Source organism: Leucopleurus acutus, assembly GCF_964270905.1.
Source record: "Leucopleurus acutus genome assembly, chromosome: 2".
NCBI lineage: Eukaryota > Metazoa > Chordata > Mammalia > Artiodactyla > Delphinidae > Leucopleurus > Leucopleurus acutus.
In genome coordinates, this window is record NC_139143.1 from 24,854,449 (window position 1) to 24,869,831 (window position 15,383).

Genomic DNA, 15,383 nt, shown 5'->3' on the forward strand with positions numbered 1-15,383 from the left:
GCGGGCGCTACTTCGGGTACAGACTACCACTCCCGACTCCGCGCTAGGCCCAAGGGCTGGGCAACCAGAACGGTTTGACGCGCAAGGCATTGTGGGGTTCGTAGTCGTTCTTCCCTTCAGCTCTTTGGAGGTGGGGAGATCCTATTTTACAAAAAAGTCCTGCCCTTCCCCACCCTGCTTCCCTTTCCTCCCTTTCCCTCCCCCACCTTTTTTCGCAGAGAGTTTGAAATTCCCGCAGAGCCGGCGCCCAAGGCCGGAACACTCGCGAGAACTCAGGTCCCAGCGCCGTGATCTCCTTTCCGTCTCCCACTTCTCTCCGCCCTTCCCCGCCCCTCCCCTCCCCTCCTGGTTGTTTGGGACTGTGTGTCGGCCGGGTGGTAATGCGCGAAGACGGGTCATCGCTGCGCGAGCGGAAGAGACAGAGTCGCGTGGGGAAGGGACCCGGGGCTGCGGCGCAGGCAACGGCTGCGTTTTAGTCGCTGAGCGGTCGGCCGGCCTGTTGCCGGCGAAGGCGCTCGCGGGGGTTGTGCGGAGGTGTGCGCGCCCTGCCGGTGGCGGCTGTGTCTCTTGGGAGATGCTGTGACGGACCCGCGCGGGAGGAGCTCGCGCCCAGCCTCGCGCCCCCCTGGACTCGGCGGCCGCGGCCGCTCGGTCACCCGCCCTTCTCAGGTAGTGGGAAGGGAAGGAGGAGGTTGGGCCGGGACGGTGGAGGGCTGGTCGGCGCGGCCTGGGCCCGGAGCGGCGGTCCGGCTTCTCTCGCCGCGCCTGGCCCGCCGGGCCCTCCGCGCGCCGGGCCTAGGCCGGACTTGTGGCCGCTCAGCGAGCAGCGGCGGCCCGGCTCGCGGAGCGGCCTGACTCGCGGAGCGGCCCGACTCGCGGAGCTGGCCCGAGGGGGCGAATGCGGGCGTTGGCGGTTGCGGCAAGCTCCAGGGCTCCGGGCGTTTGTTATATAACCTCGGCGGAGCGGCGGCACATGGCGGCGTAGAGGCGCCTCAGGGTCCAACCCCCGCGCCTAACGCGCCGGCAGCCGGGTGCTCACGCCCTCCCGGCGGCCTGGACCGCGGCGCCTCTAATCTACTGTTCTTTGGTGCGGTTGAGACTTTGGCGGGCCTCCCTCCGGGGGAACCTGCTCGTACTTTGAGTCTGTCTTAACATTGGTGTGTGGTCCCCATGCTCCTGGGCCTGGCTGGGATGAGTCCCGGGCGGAGAAGTTTGCCTCGTGATTTGAAAAGTGCAGTGAATTGGTTCGATAAAGGAGATTTAAAATAACTATACATCTTGGAGTGCGTATTAATTTGCCTTGCTTGTGCCACCGGGAAACTTAAGGACAATTACTTTTGTTACTCGTGGACTGGGGGGCGTGGGGAGGTTAATTCGTTCTCAAAGCCAACGAGGTTCAAACTAGCCGTTATTATCTTTTTTCAAATGGGCAGTTTGAGAAGATACTTGATAAGAACCTGGGTCCTTGAGGATAAAATGTAGGTCTCTTGGAAACTCTAAACTTGAGTGTATTCTTAAAATATCCTAAAGAGCCAGTAGATGTTAAGGACTTTTCTTTAGTGAGCTTTCATTGATTAAGTCTGTAAGGAGAGAAGAAATTAGGGTAGGTTTACTTATTTCGGAGGATTTGACTAGGGATGACAAGCCCAGCTCAAGTTAATGTTTGAGGCATGCTCTGAGTGTGTTAAGCGCTAGGGAAAGTCTACATTCTCCCCGTACTGTAATTTTTGATTCTAATTTTTCAATAACCTAGTGCCAGAATGTCACCGATTCGCAGTACAGCAATAATTACCAAAAAAAATTTTTTTCTTTTTTGAAGATTGTTATACAGCAATTTTGGGATGGACACATCTCGATTTAAGAGGACACAAAACATTGTTTCTTTCCTAACCATAAAAATTTTCCGGAGATTTTTCGTTTTCTTCTTCAGAATGAAGTCTCATTTCCTTAGGTTAGGTCAGCGGTCTCTACAGTAAATCTTGTCTGCTGTCCACCCTCAACTGTTCCCGAATTTATGCTTCGGCTATTCCAGAATCATCCCCAATCCTGGGCCCATTTTCTTGAAGATGTACTTTAATGTTCCTTTGCTCCTGTCCTTCAGCCTGGAGTGCCATCGCTGCCTTTTTCAAGTTTTCAGCTTTCAAATCCTCCTTAGCTTAAATGCCATCTTTTCTATACACTCTTTCATTTCTCTTTATCCCAGTTCTTTCCTGGGATCTCACAGAATATACACCTTTATTGTAGCATTTATTTTCATGGTTGATTATGTGTCTCCTAGAATGTAAACTCCTTGAGATCAGGAAGTAGGTCATCTTTCTGCCCTTGCATTCCCTTCCCAACGCGATGTTTTAAAAGTAGTTCGTGATTGGTAACTGTTTGAATTAAGTTTGAAAGAACAACTGCTAAAAGGCTGGACGTTTTTGGGTCCACAGCTAGTTTACATTTATATCATAATTCTTAGTGTTTTTTTTTTAAAGTCAAAATGCATACAAAATGTTTTGTAGAAATGTTCGCTCAGTATATGGTGCATTATAATTATTGAACAACTAGATTAAAGTTTTATTTTCTGTTGTGGAGTTTAGCAGCCTTCTAGGATGTGTGTATTTCACACAACTGATTTTTCGTATTGTGTCAATATCTTTCCTAGTACTTTTGCAAATTTTGCTTTGCTTCTTAATATTGAAGCAATGTATACTTAAAAACAAGTGGGATCCAATATTAAGCTTTTTTTTTTTAGAATCAATTTAATTAATTTATTTATTTTTGGTTGCATTGGGTCTTTGTTGCTGCGCGTGGGCTTTCTCTGGTTGTGGTGAGCGGGAGGCTACTCTTCGTTGTGGTGCGCGGGCTTCTGATTGTGGCTTCTTGTTGCGGAGCACGAGCTCTGGGCGTGTGGGCTTCAGTAGTTGTGGCGCGCGGGCTCTAGGGTGCACGCTCCGTAGTTGTGGCGCACAGGCTTAGCTGCCCCGCGGCATGTGGGATCTTCCCGGACCAGGGCTCGAACCCTTGTCCCCTGCCTTGGCAGACGGATTCTTAACCACTGCACCACCAGGGAAGTCCCTGAGCTTTCTCTTTTTAATACACTTTATTTTTTAGAGCATTTTTAAGTTCACAGCAAAATTGAGTGGCAGGCACAGAGATTTCCAGTATACGCTTTCCCTGCTCCTATTCATGCATAACTTCTCCCATTATCAACATCCCCTACTAGACTGGAACATTTGTTGCAATTGATGAACCTGCACTGACACATCCTCACCCAAAGTCCATAGTTTACTATTCATTCTTGGTGTCGCACATTCTATGGATTTGGGTCAATGTCTAATGGCATGTATCCACCATTATGATATCATTCAGAGTAGTTTCACCACCCTAGAAATCCTCTGTGCTCCCCTCTCTATCCCTCCCTCTCTACTAATTCCTGGCAATCACTGATCTTTTTGTCTCCATAGTTTTACCTTTTTCAGAATTGTCTTATAGTTGGAATTATGCACTATGTAGCTTTTTCAGATTGGCTTCTTTCACTTTGCAATACGCATTTAAGTTTCTTCCACGTCTTTTCTTGGCTTGTAACTCTTTACAGCACTACATAATATTCCATTGTTTGGATGTACCACTGTTTATCAGTTCACCTGCTGAAGGACATCTTGGTTGATTCCAGGTTTTGACGATTGTTAATAAAACTGTTAAAAATATCCATGTACAGGTTTTTGTGTTTTATATAAGTTTTCAGCTCCTTTGGGTAAATACTAAGGAGCGTGATCACCAGATCATATGGTAAGAATATGTTTAGTTTTGTAAGAAACTGCCCAACTGTCTTCCAAAGTGGCAGTACCATTTTGCATTCCCAGCATCAATGAATGAGAGTTCCTGTTACTCCACATTCTCACCACCATTTGGTTGTTGTCAGCGTCCGGATTTTGGCCATTCTAGTAAGTGTGTAGTGGTAGGTCATTGTCTGAATTTGCATTTTCCTGATGGCATAAGATGTGGAGCATCTTTTCATGTGCTCATTTGCCATCTGTATATCTTCTTTATTGAGGTGTCTGTTAGATCTTTGGCCATTTTTTAATTGGGTTGTTTGTTTTCTTGTTGGGTTTTAAGAATATTGAGTTTTTAAAAATTGATTATATTTATTGTTCAACATGTCTTTTCCTGTCCCTGCTAGTATCTTGCTATCCTAATTTATGACATGTTTAGGACCTGTTAGTTGCAAGGCATTGTGACCCTCTGGAATTCACAGGAATAAGGTATGATTTTTGTCTTTTAGGAATTCATAGTATGAATAGTATGTGGGGAAGACCGGCAAATACAAATAACGGATTTCAAAAATTATTTTTAGGATTGCTAACATAAATGTGGAAAGGAGTGAGCTCAGAGATGAGATTAAATAGGAAAAGGATTGATCTACCCAGACCACACTGGGAATCTAGTCCTTAAATGGGGCTTTGGCAGAAGGAGGTAGAGGAGGGAACAGTATAAATAAAAGAATGAATATGCGAGGCAATAGCAAACTGATGAAGGAAGGGGCGTGGGGAGACAAACATTGTAAAGATAGTCTGATACTGCCAGATTGTGGAGGGCCTTGATTACCTGTGGCTGAAGATGTCAGTTTTTATATTCAGTAGGGGAGTCATTGAAGGTTTTTGTGAAGGGAGTGAAAATCCATCTGTGCTTTATAAAGACAGTGGACAATATTTCCATTGAAATCAGGCACAATTTTCTTGCTCTGCCTATCTAGACCTTGGAAGGATTTGAAACTTTGTAAATTACTTTTTAGAGGTTGTCAATACTGGCATGTCAGGCTAGGACTGTACTTAATTTTATACAGTACTGACCATAGCTGCTTAATGTATTTTTGTGAAGACGTATATATAGATATGTCTTTATATAAGATGTTCTTTCTAATATAATATTTAGAAGTTCTCATCATTGTGCTTAAAATGTTAAAATTCACACTGTAAATATGGGATTTGAAAGGTCTGGAAACCAGAAGCCAATTTTTGCCCTATAGATTCAAAGGCTAACTTCTAAATTTGGAAAACTTTTTCTTTCGCTCACTGAACCTTTTTTTGAACTCCTGTGTGTCAGAATTGACCCCTTTATTGTTATGAAATGACCCTCTTTATCCCTGGTAATATTCTTTGCTCTGAATTCTACTTTTAAATTTAATTAATTAATTAATTAGACTGTGTCAGGTCTTAACTGTGGCATGCAGGATCTTTGTTGCGGCATGCGGGATCCTTCATTGTGGTGCCTGGGCCCTCTAGTTGTGGTGCGTGGGCACCAGAGCACGTGGGCTCAGTAGTTGCAGCACTTGGGCTCTCTAGTTGTGGTGAGTGGGCTCTAGAGCAGCAGTTGCAGCACACGGGCTTAGTTGCCCTGTGGCATGTGGGATCTTAGTTCCCCGAGCAGGGATCAAACCCGCGTCCTCTGCATTGCAAGGCAGACTCTTAAACGCTGGACCACCAGGGAAGTCCCATGAATTCTACTTTGACATTAATAAGCTGCTTCTGCTTTTTTTTATTGTTAGCATGATATATCTTCCATTATTTTACTTTTAACCTATCTAACTTTTTATTTAAACTTTGTCTTGCTTTTTTATCCAGTCTGACTGATCTTTGCTTTTTAATTAGAATATTAAAGTCATTTTGTTAATGTAATTAGTGATGTAATATGGTTAGGTTTCAATCTACCATCTTCCTATTTTTTTATTTGTCCCACTTGTTCTTTTTAAAATTTTTTATTTTATATTGTTGTATAGTTGATTAACAATGTTGTATTAGTTTCAGGTGTACAGGAAAGTGATTCAATTATACGTATACATGTATATTCTTTTTCAGATTCTTTTCCCATTTAGCCATTTGTTCTTTCTCTTTTTATAGCATTTTTGGATTAACTTTTTTTTTTTTTTAACATCTTTATTGGGGTATAATTGCTTTACAATGGTGTGTTAGTTTCTGCTTTATAACAAAGTGAATCAGTCATACATAAACATATGTTCCCATATGTCTTCCCTGTTGCGTCTCCCTCCCTCCCACCCTCCCTATCCCACCCCTCCAGGCTGTCACAAAGCACCGAGTCAATATCCCTGTGCCATGCGGCTGCTTCCCACTAGCTATCTACCTTACTACGTTTGTTAGTGTGTATATGCCCATGACTCTCTCTCGCCCTGTCACAGCTCACCCTTCCCCCTCCCCATAACCTCAAGTCTGTTCTCTAGGAGGTCTGCGTCTTTATTGGATTAACTTTTTTTATGTTGATATTTTATTTTTCATTGGCTTATTATATCTGTGTGTCTGTGTGTTTAATGTTTATTTTAAGGTTTCTAGTGTCCATCTTTAAATTACTATAGTCTGTTTTCAAACAACATAGAATTTCGTGTATAGTGTTAAGAACCTTGTAACAATATGCTTCTATTTCTCCTCTCTAGGCCTTTGTGCCATTGTGTCATTTGTTTTCCTTGTAAATATGTTATAAACTCCTCAATATATTGCTGTCACTTTTGCTTCGAATAAACAATTGTCTTTTAAAGAGATTAAAAATAAGAAAAAAAAGTGTTTTGACCTTTTTTGGAGGTCTGTATTCTTTTATGTAGATCCAGATATCCATCTGGTATCATTTTGCTTCTGCCTGAAGGAATTCTTAAACATTCCTTGTAGTGCAGATCTACTGGTGACTATCTTTTCAGTTCTTCTGTGTCTGAAGTGGCTTTCTTTTGCCTTCATTTTTTAAAATTTATTTTTTAAAATATTTATTAATTTATTTATTTTTTGGCTGCGTTGGGTCTTTGTTGCTGCACACGGGCTTTCTCTAGTTGCGGCAAGTGGGGGCTACTCTTCATTGCGGTGCACGGGCTTCTCATTGTTGTGCCTTCTCTTGTTGCAGAGCATGGGCTCTAGGCACATGGGCTTCAGTAGTTGTGGCACGCAGGCTCAGTGGTTGTGGCTCACAGGCTCAGTAGTTGTGGCACATGGGCTTAGTTGCTCCATGGCATGTGGGTTCTTCCCGGACCAGGGCTCGAACCTGTGTCCCCTGCATTGGCAGGTGGATTCTTAACAACTACACCACCAGGGAAGCCCTGCCTTCATTTAAAAAAGATATTTTCACTGGATATAGAATTATAGGTTGACAGCTTGCTTTTTTTCAGAACTTAAAATACATTGTTCCACTTTTTTTTTTTTTTTTTTTTTTGCGGTACGCGGGCCTCTCACTGTTGTGGCCTCTCCTGTTGCGGAGCACAGGCTCCGGACGCGCAGGCCCAGCGGCCATGGCTCACGGGCCCAGCCGCTCCGCGGCATGTGGGATCCTCCCGGACCGGGGCACGAACCCGTGTCCTCTGCATCAGCAGGCGGACTCCCAACCACTGCGCCACCAGGGAAGCCCATTGTTCCACTTTTCTGGCTTGCATTGTTTTCAGTGAGATGTCTCGTAATTCTTTGTTGCTCAGCAGTGTGCTACTTTAAGATTTTCTCTTTGTCCCTTGATTAGGATGTATTAATATTTTGGTAGCGTTTCTTCATGTTTCTCATGCTTGAAGTTTACTGACCTTTTTGATTTATGAGTTTGTAGTTTTCATCAAATTTAGGAATAATTTGGCCATTAGTTTTCCAGATGTTTCTGTCCTCTCCTTTTGGAGATTCCTATTACACATATTAGGTCACTTGAGGTTGCCTCATAGCTCAGTGATGCTCTCTTCTTTTGCTCCTCACCCCAGCCTTTTTTCTTTCTGTGCTTCATTTTATTTAGATAGCTCCTACTGTGGGTGTTTAAGTTAACTAATATTTTCTGTGTCTAATCTGTTAATCCCATCCAATGTATTTCTCATCTCTGGACATTTAATTTAGACGTTTTTATATCTTCCAAGTCTTTCCTTAACATGTTCATGATTTCCTCTATCTTGTTGGACTTAGGGACTATAGCTAGAATAACTGATTTACTGTTCTCATCTAATAATTCTAACTTCCGTGTGATTTCTAGGTCCGTTTCTATTTGTTGTTGTTTTTTCCCCTTATTATGGGTCACATTTTCCTGCTTTTTGCATGCCTGACAGTTTTTGATTGGATGCCAGACATGATGAATTTTACTTTCTTGAGTACTGAATATTTTTGCAATCATTTATATATTCTTGAGCTTTGTTTTGGGATGCAGCTAAGTCTCTTGGAAACAGTTTGATTCTTTTGAGGCTTGCTTTTTGAACTTTAGACCAGAGTAGCCTTTAGACAAGGGCTAATTTTTCTCCCCACTCCTGAAGCAGTCAGTACCTTTCTGAGTACTCTACTCATTGCCCATGTATTAGGCTTTTTTTCACTCTGGAGCTATACCTGGGCGTGCATACACTTTGGGGATTGTTTCTCCTCTGCTTTTCCAATGATTTATTTCTTGGCTTCTGGTAGTTTCCTTACATGCTTATATTAACCATGTGAAGATTCAGGAGAACCCACTGCAAATCTCCGGAGCTCTTTGTATGACCCTTTGTACTGCAGTACTCTGTCCTTTGAATTCTAGCTACCTTTGGAATTCTCAACTCTGTCTTCTCAACTCAAGGCGACCCTTGGGCTCTATGTGGGTTCCCTCTCTCTGCTCTGTGTTCTGGATACACGCTATACACGGTAACCTGGGACAGTCCTAGAAGTCATCTTGTTTGTTTTTCTTTTCTTAGGGACCACTGTCCTGTGCTACCTATTGTCTGGTGTCTGAACAACTTGCTTTCACATATTTCGTTTCTTTTTTTTAGATGGGAGAATATATTGGGAATGGAAATTACAATTCTCTTTTTAAATATTGCGATTGTTTGAGCCACTACTTCCACGTCGTAATCTTTGTTTTACATTAAAAAGAGCATAACAGAAAACACATCCAGCCTGAGAAATGGGACGTTTATTATATTTCTTTTTCAAAAAATTGATTATTGTGCACCTTTCAGATGAATTTTAGAATCACTTTGTGGAAGTTATCTCATAATTCTGTTGGTTGATTGATTTGCATTGATCATGGAACTTTTTTGCCTAATGTCCATGAACACTCCAGTGACTATACTTTGGGAAAAGCTACCCAAAGTGTACAGAATTTTGGAGGTTTTAGCTTCAGAGAAATGATTTGGGTTTTAAGTTTAATAGGAAAAATGTGTTAACTTCAGTTTACCATTACACTGTTTTTTTAAATCAAGACTAGAGAAGGCCATCAGAGGTGAAACCAACATGATAACAATGTGATTGTGGCCTTTCCTACCTAAATTTGTGTAAAATTTTCTTTGGTACTAAAATACTTAGGAGGAGAGGGATACAATCACTTTATGAAAACATAATGCTTTCAGCATCTAAAGCTTGAGCCTAGGACCATCATGTATATATAAGATGTTAATATAATTATAAGAGGCTAAAGGTCATTACTTCTCACTGACTATATGTTATAGTAGTAATAGTCTAATTACTTTATATTTGATTATACTTTTAGATCTGTTTTGGATTTAAAAAAAACTTACACTTTAACTAGGAAGTCTCAAACACAACGTTTTTTGAGTTAATGGTGACATACATGTTTTTTGATGTAGTTGAACAGATTTTTGTCCAGAAAATAGCATTCATAGCCTGGACAGAAAATTATAACTCATGTTTTTGAGTAACCTTTTCAAATCTATTTTTTCTTTTCACATAAATTGGTAGTGAGAATAAGTACTTGCCAATTGTAGAATGACCAGAAAGAACAGGAGACTGGAGATCAAAAGACCATTAGTCTAGGGCTTCCCTGGTGGCGCAGTGGTTGAGAGTCCGCCTGCCGATGCAGGGGACATGGGTTCGTGCCCCATCCCACGGCTGGGCCCGTGGGCCATGGCCACTGAGCCTGTGCATCCAGAGCCTGTGCTCCGCAACGGGAGAGGCCACAACAGTGAGAGGCCTGCGTACCGCAAAAAAAAAAAAAAAGACCATTAGTCTAGTTTTGATAAAGCCTGAGTCACTAGGAAGAGAAATAATGGACTAGAAGGCAGAGGTTTTTTGTTTGTTTGTTTGTTTTGTAAAATGGGCAGTTTTTGGTGACCACTTGTATTGCAGGGTAAGGGGAGGAAAAGGAAACCATTTATTCATGTAGTCAACCAATATTCTTTGCCCCCTCCAGCGTGGAAACTACTTGGATTAAAATAAGTAAGATCTAATCTGTCCCCTTAGAACTTTCTAGTTGGGTATACAAAGAGGAAATTATAGAGTGCGATAAGTACCATCCATGATAGGGGAAGTACCAGGTTTATCAGGAGCAAATGAAATTGTAACTTAACCCGGGCAAGGAAAATTTTTTTTGAAGAATCATTGTTTTAACCAAGTCCTCAAAGTTTCTGGGTAGGTGATGGAATCATTAACTGAGAGAAGAAACAGAAGAAAAGGAACAAATCTGTAGAGAGGAGGGAGAAAGATTGTTTCATTTTGGAAATGTTGAATTTGAGGTGCAGTGGAAGCATCCACATAGAGAATGGTTAGTAGTGTCTGTTACTTTGGAAAAAATATGGTGTTGCTGTCGTACAGTATTTGAAGCCATGGAGTAGCAGGGATCTCTTTCTCCTGGTGATCTGGTGTGATATGATAATGAGGTAAAGTTTTTTACCTGTAGGAAATAAAAATTCTAGAATTACCAAGTCAAAAGATTTGTCCGCATAAAATTAGGGCCTGGCAAATTATCTTCCAAAAAGGCTTTGGGGGTTTATGTTTCTGCAAGAGTGTATAAGCACATGTGTGTTTTCTCTATACCTTTAACAGTGATTGGCAAAAATGGTATCATGATTTAACATGGCATTTTCTTGATTGTTAGTGAATATTAGGTTGATTTGCACCTTCTTCCCATCTTAGATTATATAAATATCTCCTGTATTTTCAAAGTTTTTTGTTTTAGATTTTTTTGTTTTTAAAAAGTTCTTTACTTAATTCATTTTATAAAAATGAAAAACATTTAAAAAAAATCCAAGCCATACCAAAAAAGTATAAAGAAAGGAACAAATCACCCCAAATTTGGGTCACACAAAAGTAAATAGTACTAATGTTTTGTATTTCAGACATCTCTGTAGTCAGATATATAGGTAGAAGATTTCATACAGAGACTAGTTTTATGAAATGCAATAGACTATAAATGTTATTTTTTAGAAAATTAATTTTATAAGAAAAACTAAAATTAAAGGACAGGAATTATTAAGCTTATGATAATTCTTTTAACACATCAGTCATTTCTTTATAAAAGTGGTGTTTGGGTTTTTTTGTTTTTTTTTTTTTTAAAGAAAGATCTGTTAAGAGTGGCTGTTAACTATTGTTTTGACATAGGTTTCAGTTTGATAGTATTGATTTTATTTTCTGAGAATGGCTTGGGCTGAGTGTTACAATTGTGTATAGTCCCTGCTGGGGAACCATGTACCTAGTAAAATGACTTGTACTTGGTATTACTCTCCTGCCAGGGAGACTCCTTTGGATGTTAATGCCTTTCTCCCAATAAAGCAGCACAGTGCCCTGGAAGATGGCCCACTGATGAGGTTCAGTGGTATGTAGTATGTAATGAGAGGCTTCTAGACCTGGAATTTTCCTAGGGTTATCTATTCACCCTTTTAGTTTACTTCTTTCCAAACTGAAGGATATTAGAATTCTATGGATTTTTTGAACTCACCTTCTTTCTTCTGTATTGTTTCATGATGTACCCACACACACATATACTTTTATTCATTTTCTAGATATTAGGGGAGGAGTGTGTAGTATGTGTGTGGGTAATGTGTGTATAACTTTGCTCTACCAATGTGTAACTTCTTGGCTGGAACAAATTGTACTGGTAACATTAATTGAATAGTCCATACTTCTGCTCCGATTTGAAATACCCAAATATGCTTATATCATCTAAATTTTTGTGGTTCTGTGTCTAAATTATCTGTTTCATTGATCGATTTGTCCATTACTAGCATATTATTATTACAGTTTTAATTATTATAATGTATTGAATAATAATATGTTTTTATAATCTGATAAAGCAAATTTCTCTTTATTTTGTTTGGTTATTTTTAGTATTTTCCTATTAAGGAAACTTTCTACTAATATATACGTTCTTGTGTATGCCTCTTCCTATATATATTTTCAACTTGGATATGTAACAAAGTCTAAAATAAGTCAAATGTCTCTTCATTCTCAAGACAACAAGAGGATTACAGATGCTTTATTTTAATCCAGTACTTGACCATTATTATTGTTGCTGTTATGTTGTCCATATTTTAGATTTTTCCATTTATTTACCAGTACTTTGACACACCATTCTTTTGTGTCTCAGAAGTTGTGTCTGATCATTATTCTACCTGAAGCCTTCTTTTAGAATTCCCTTTAAGGGAGGATCTGTTTGTGCTAAACTCAGTTTTTGTCCAAAAATGTGTTTTCATATTTGTTTTTGAGGATAATTTCAGTGATATATAAACTGTATGTTGACAACTATTTTTGCTTAGAATTTTGAAGATATTCCAGACTTCTGACTTCCACTGTTGTTGAAAAGTCATTTCTTTTTATTTGACCTAGGATTCACTGGTCTTCCTGATTTCAGAGAATTAGTTTGTCTCTACAAATCTGGGAAATATCTTTTAGAATATTGCCTCCTCCTTGCCATTCATGTTATATTTTGGGGGGACTCTGAATAAACGTGTGTTAGATTTTCTCCCTGTATTGCCTGTAACTTTTACCTACTCATCTCTTTGTCTCTCTGTGCTACATTTTCTCTCTCCACTGCTTTTCTTATCTTTTGAGTTTGTTTTTATTGACTTAAGTAGGTACAAAAGAATATTTGTAAGTTATGAAGAACCGTGATGCAAAGAATACCTATGTTCTCACTACCAAGTTTTAGAAAAAGAAAATTACCATTACCTGGAGTCCCTTGTGTATTCTCCATTCCATTCCCCTTTCTCTCCTCTCATGGGTAGCTCCTCTTGTGGACTTTGTATTTATGGTTTCCTTTGTGTTAGTCATACTATTGCTACATGTGTTTGTATTCTTAGGAAATATTTTTTTTAGTTTTGTAGTCTTTTAAACTTTATATAAATGTAATTCTGCATGTATTTTCTCTACTTTTGTTTAATAATATACTCTGATGTTTGTTCATATTGTTGCACTGTAGCTGCTACATTCTCATTGCTCCATTGAGGTTTTTTCCCCATTGAGTTCTAAATTTTACTTCATTTTTCATTCCAGAAGTTCTTTTTTCCCCCCCAAATCTACTTGACCAATTTTCATTATTTTATATATATATATATATATTTTTTTTTTTTGGTACGTGGGCCTCTCCCATCGCGGAGCACAGGTTCCGGACGCGCAGGCTCAGCGGCCATGGCTCACAGGCCCAGCCGCTCTGCATCATGTGGGATCTTCCCGGACTGGGGCACGAACCTGGGTCCCCTGCATCAGCAGGCGGACTCTCAACCACTGCGCCACCAGGGAAGCCCCTTCATTATAATTTTTAAAGTTTATTCCTCATTAGCAAACTAAATCTTTGATTTCTTTAAACCTATTAAACATACTTATTTTCTGTTCTCTGATCTTTTCAGTATCTGAATGAAGTCTTTGATAGCCTGATTCTGCTGGCTGTTGATCCTGATATCCTTGTTAAAGTTTTGTAATTTTGATTGTAAGCTCATTTTCTTTGGAACTTCATCTTTGAGAACTCTTTGAGATTCCAAAGAGTTCAGTTCAAATATTTGGTGGTTTCTGTGGGTTGCTTGGAGCATTACCAACCTGAAACTACTTTATAATATTCTTCACCTGAGTATCTTCTGGTACCATAGCTTGAATTCTGGCCACTAGTTTGTATGAAGGGAAATTTTCTTTTTCTGTGTAGAAACTTTCAGCCATGGTCAAAATGAGCAGCTTTATTGCTCGCAGTCCTGCACAGAGGGTGTTTGTCTCATTCACCTTTATGCTGATGATATAGCCCTATGGAATTTAATGGGGGTGCAGGGGTTAGCCCTAAGCTTTTTCTTCAGCCTCTGTGGACCTCAGGATGCTCAAAACAAGATCAGGGTCACCAGAACTGGATTTAGTAGCTAACCCTCAAGACCCAAGCCAGCTTATATATTTTCCAAAATTCCTACTGTTTCCACTTTTGGCTTTGCCAACTCCGTAATCTTTCAAAAAGATACTTTTATGTTTCAGGCATCATTTTTCATTGTTTACAATGGAAGAGTCATTTAGGAAATCTACTGTTGTATACATTGTAAATGAAAGATAATTTTAGATTTTTTTCTGTGCAGTTAAAGACATGTGCCGAACTCAATTCCTGAGGTTACTGTGGGTTTGGACATTTTTCATGCACTTTCTCCTCTTTTACTGTAGTGGTAACTTTCCCAAAATAATAGCAATTTTTCCTGTTTTGTGTGTGAAATGTTCTTTGAGAGTAAATGAAGCAATAAGATTAATTGCGTTAAACCCAGTCTTCGAAGAATCTAGGCACTCATGTATGTCCTTAGGACATCTGGCTTAATGAATCTTTACCCTCCTAAGGCTGTTTGGGAAATACTTTCTTAGGAGAGAATGTCTCAGACCCAAAGCACATAATGTGTAGTTCATAATCAGATTTTAGTTTCAGTTTGTTTACTTTTGTATGGTAGCTTTTTCTTTTTCTTTTCTTTTTTCCCTTTCCCCTTGGTTAGAGATAATCAGGTGTCTTATAGTACAAATATATCATAATAATCGTACTTTAAAAAATGTTTGCAGTGGAAGTATGCGAGACCTAACAGCCCAAGTGACTGTAACAGCACAATTCCCAGAAGTGACTATCCAAGCCCTTGGAGAAGATGAAATAACATTAGAATCTGTGCTTCGTGGAAAGTTTGCTGCAGGTAAAATAATGTTGCTGAAAATTTAGCAACATTATTGCTAAATTTAATAAGATTAATAATAAACATATATTAAGATAAATAATATTAAGCATATATTGCAGTTCCTTTAAAGTGGAAGAAAAAAAGCAGAACTGCTTAGAGTGGTCTTATATAACTATATTACATCTACAACTACATATGTATTAATTTCTACCTACTTGAGCACATTGTCATTGAATCTCCTGGGGTATTATAGTTCATTTTTCCTTTTTGCAATACCATATATTTTATATCTCTTAGTATTGAGTATCTGCATTTGGAAAGTAGAAATGATACATGGCTGGTTTTCCTTTATAATTAGTAAGTTTTATCGGTGATGAGTTTAGATTAGAACGTGAACAGTCTTATGAGTAGAAAAACCTGATTGTAGTGCCCTAGGTGATACAATATATTCTGAAAGTCTTATTTCTTAATTCTATTAATCTGAACAAGATCTTAATAATAATGATGTTTTACATTATATAATACAGCAGAGAATTAGACCAGAGAAGCCATTAAATTATGGATTTCA

At 39.5% G+C, this 15,383-nt stretch overlaps 1 protein-coding gene across 4 annotated transcripts in view; it reads left to right on the plus strand.

Annotated features, from left to right (window-relative positions):
* Positions 1–353: 353 nt before the first annotated feature.
* The window catches only part of AHCTF1 (AT-hook containing transcription factor 1), an 82,501-nt gene continuing 67,471 nt past the window's right edge, over positions 354–15,383 (plus strand). For 2 of the 4 annotated variants that reach the window (XM_082834663.1, XM_082834666.1), the window contains exon 1: positions 14,208–14,833. In XM_082834663.1, the coding sequence (XP_082690789.1) occupies positions 14,596–14,833 (238 nt within the window). In that variant the 5' untranslated portion in view covers positions 14,208–14,595. Of the gene's footprint in view, positions 670–14,207; positions 14,834–15,383 lie in introns of those variants that run through there. The other 2 variants (XM_082834665.1, XM_082834664.1) reach the window with 2 other exon arrangements.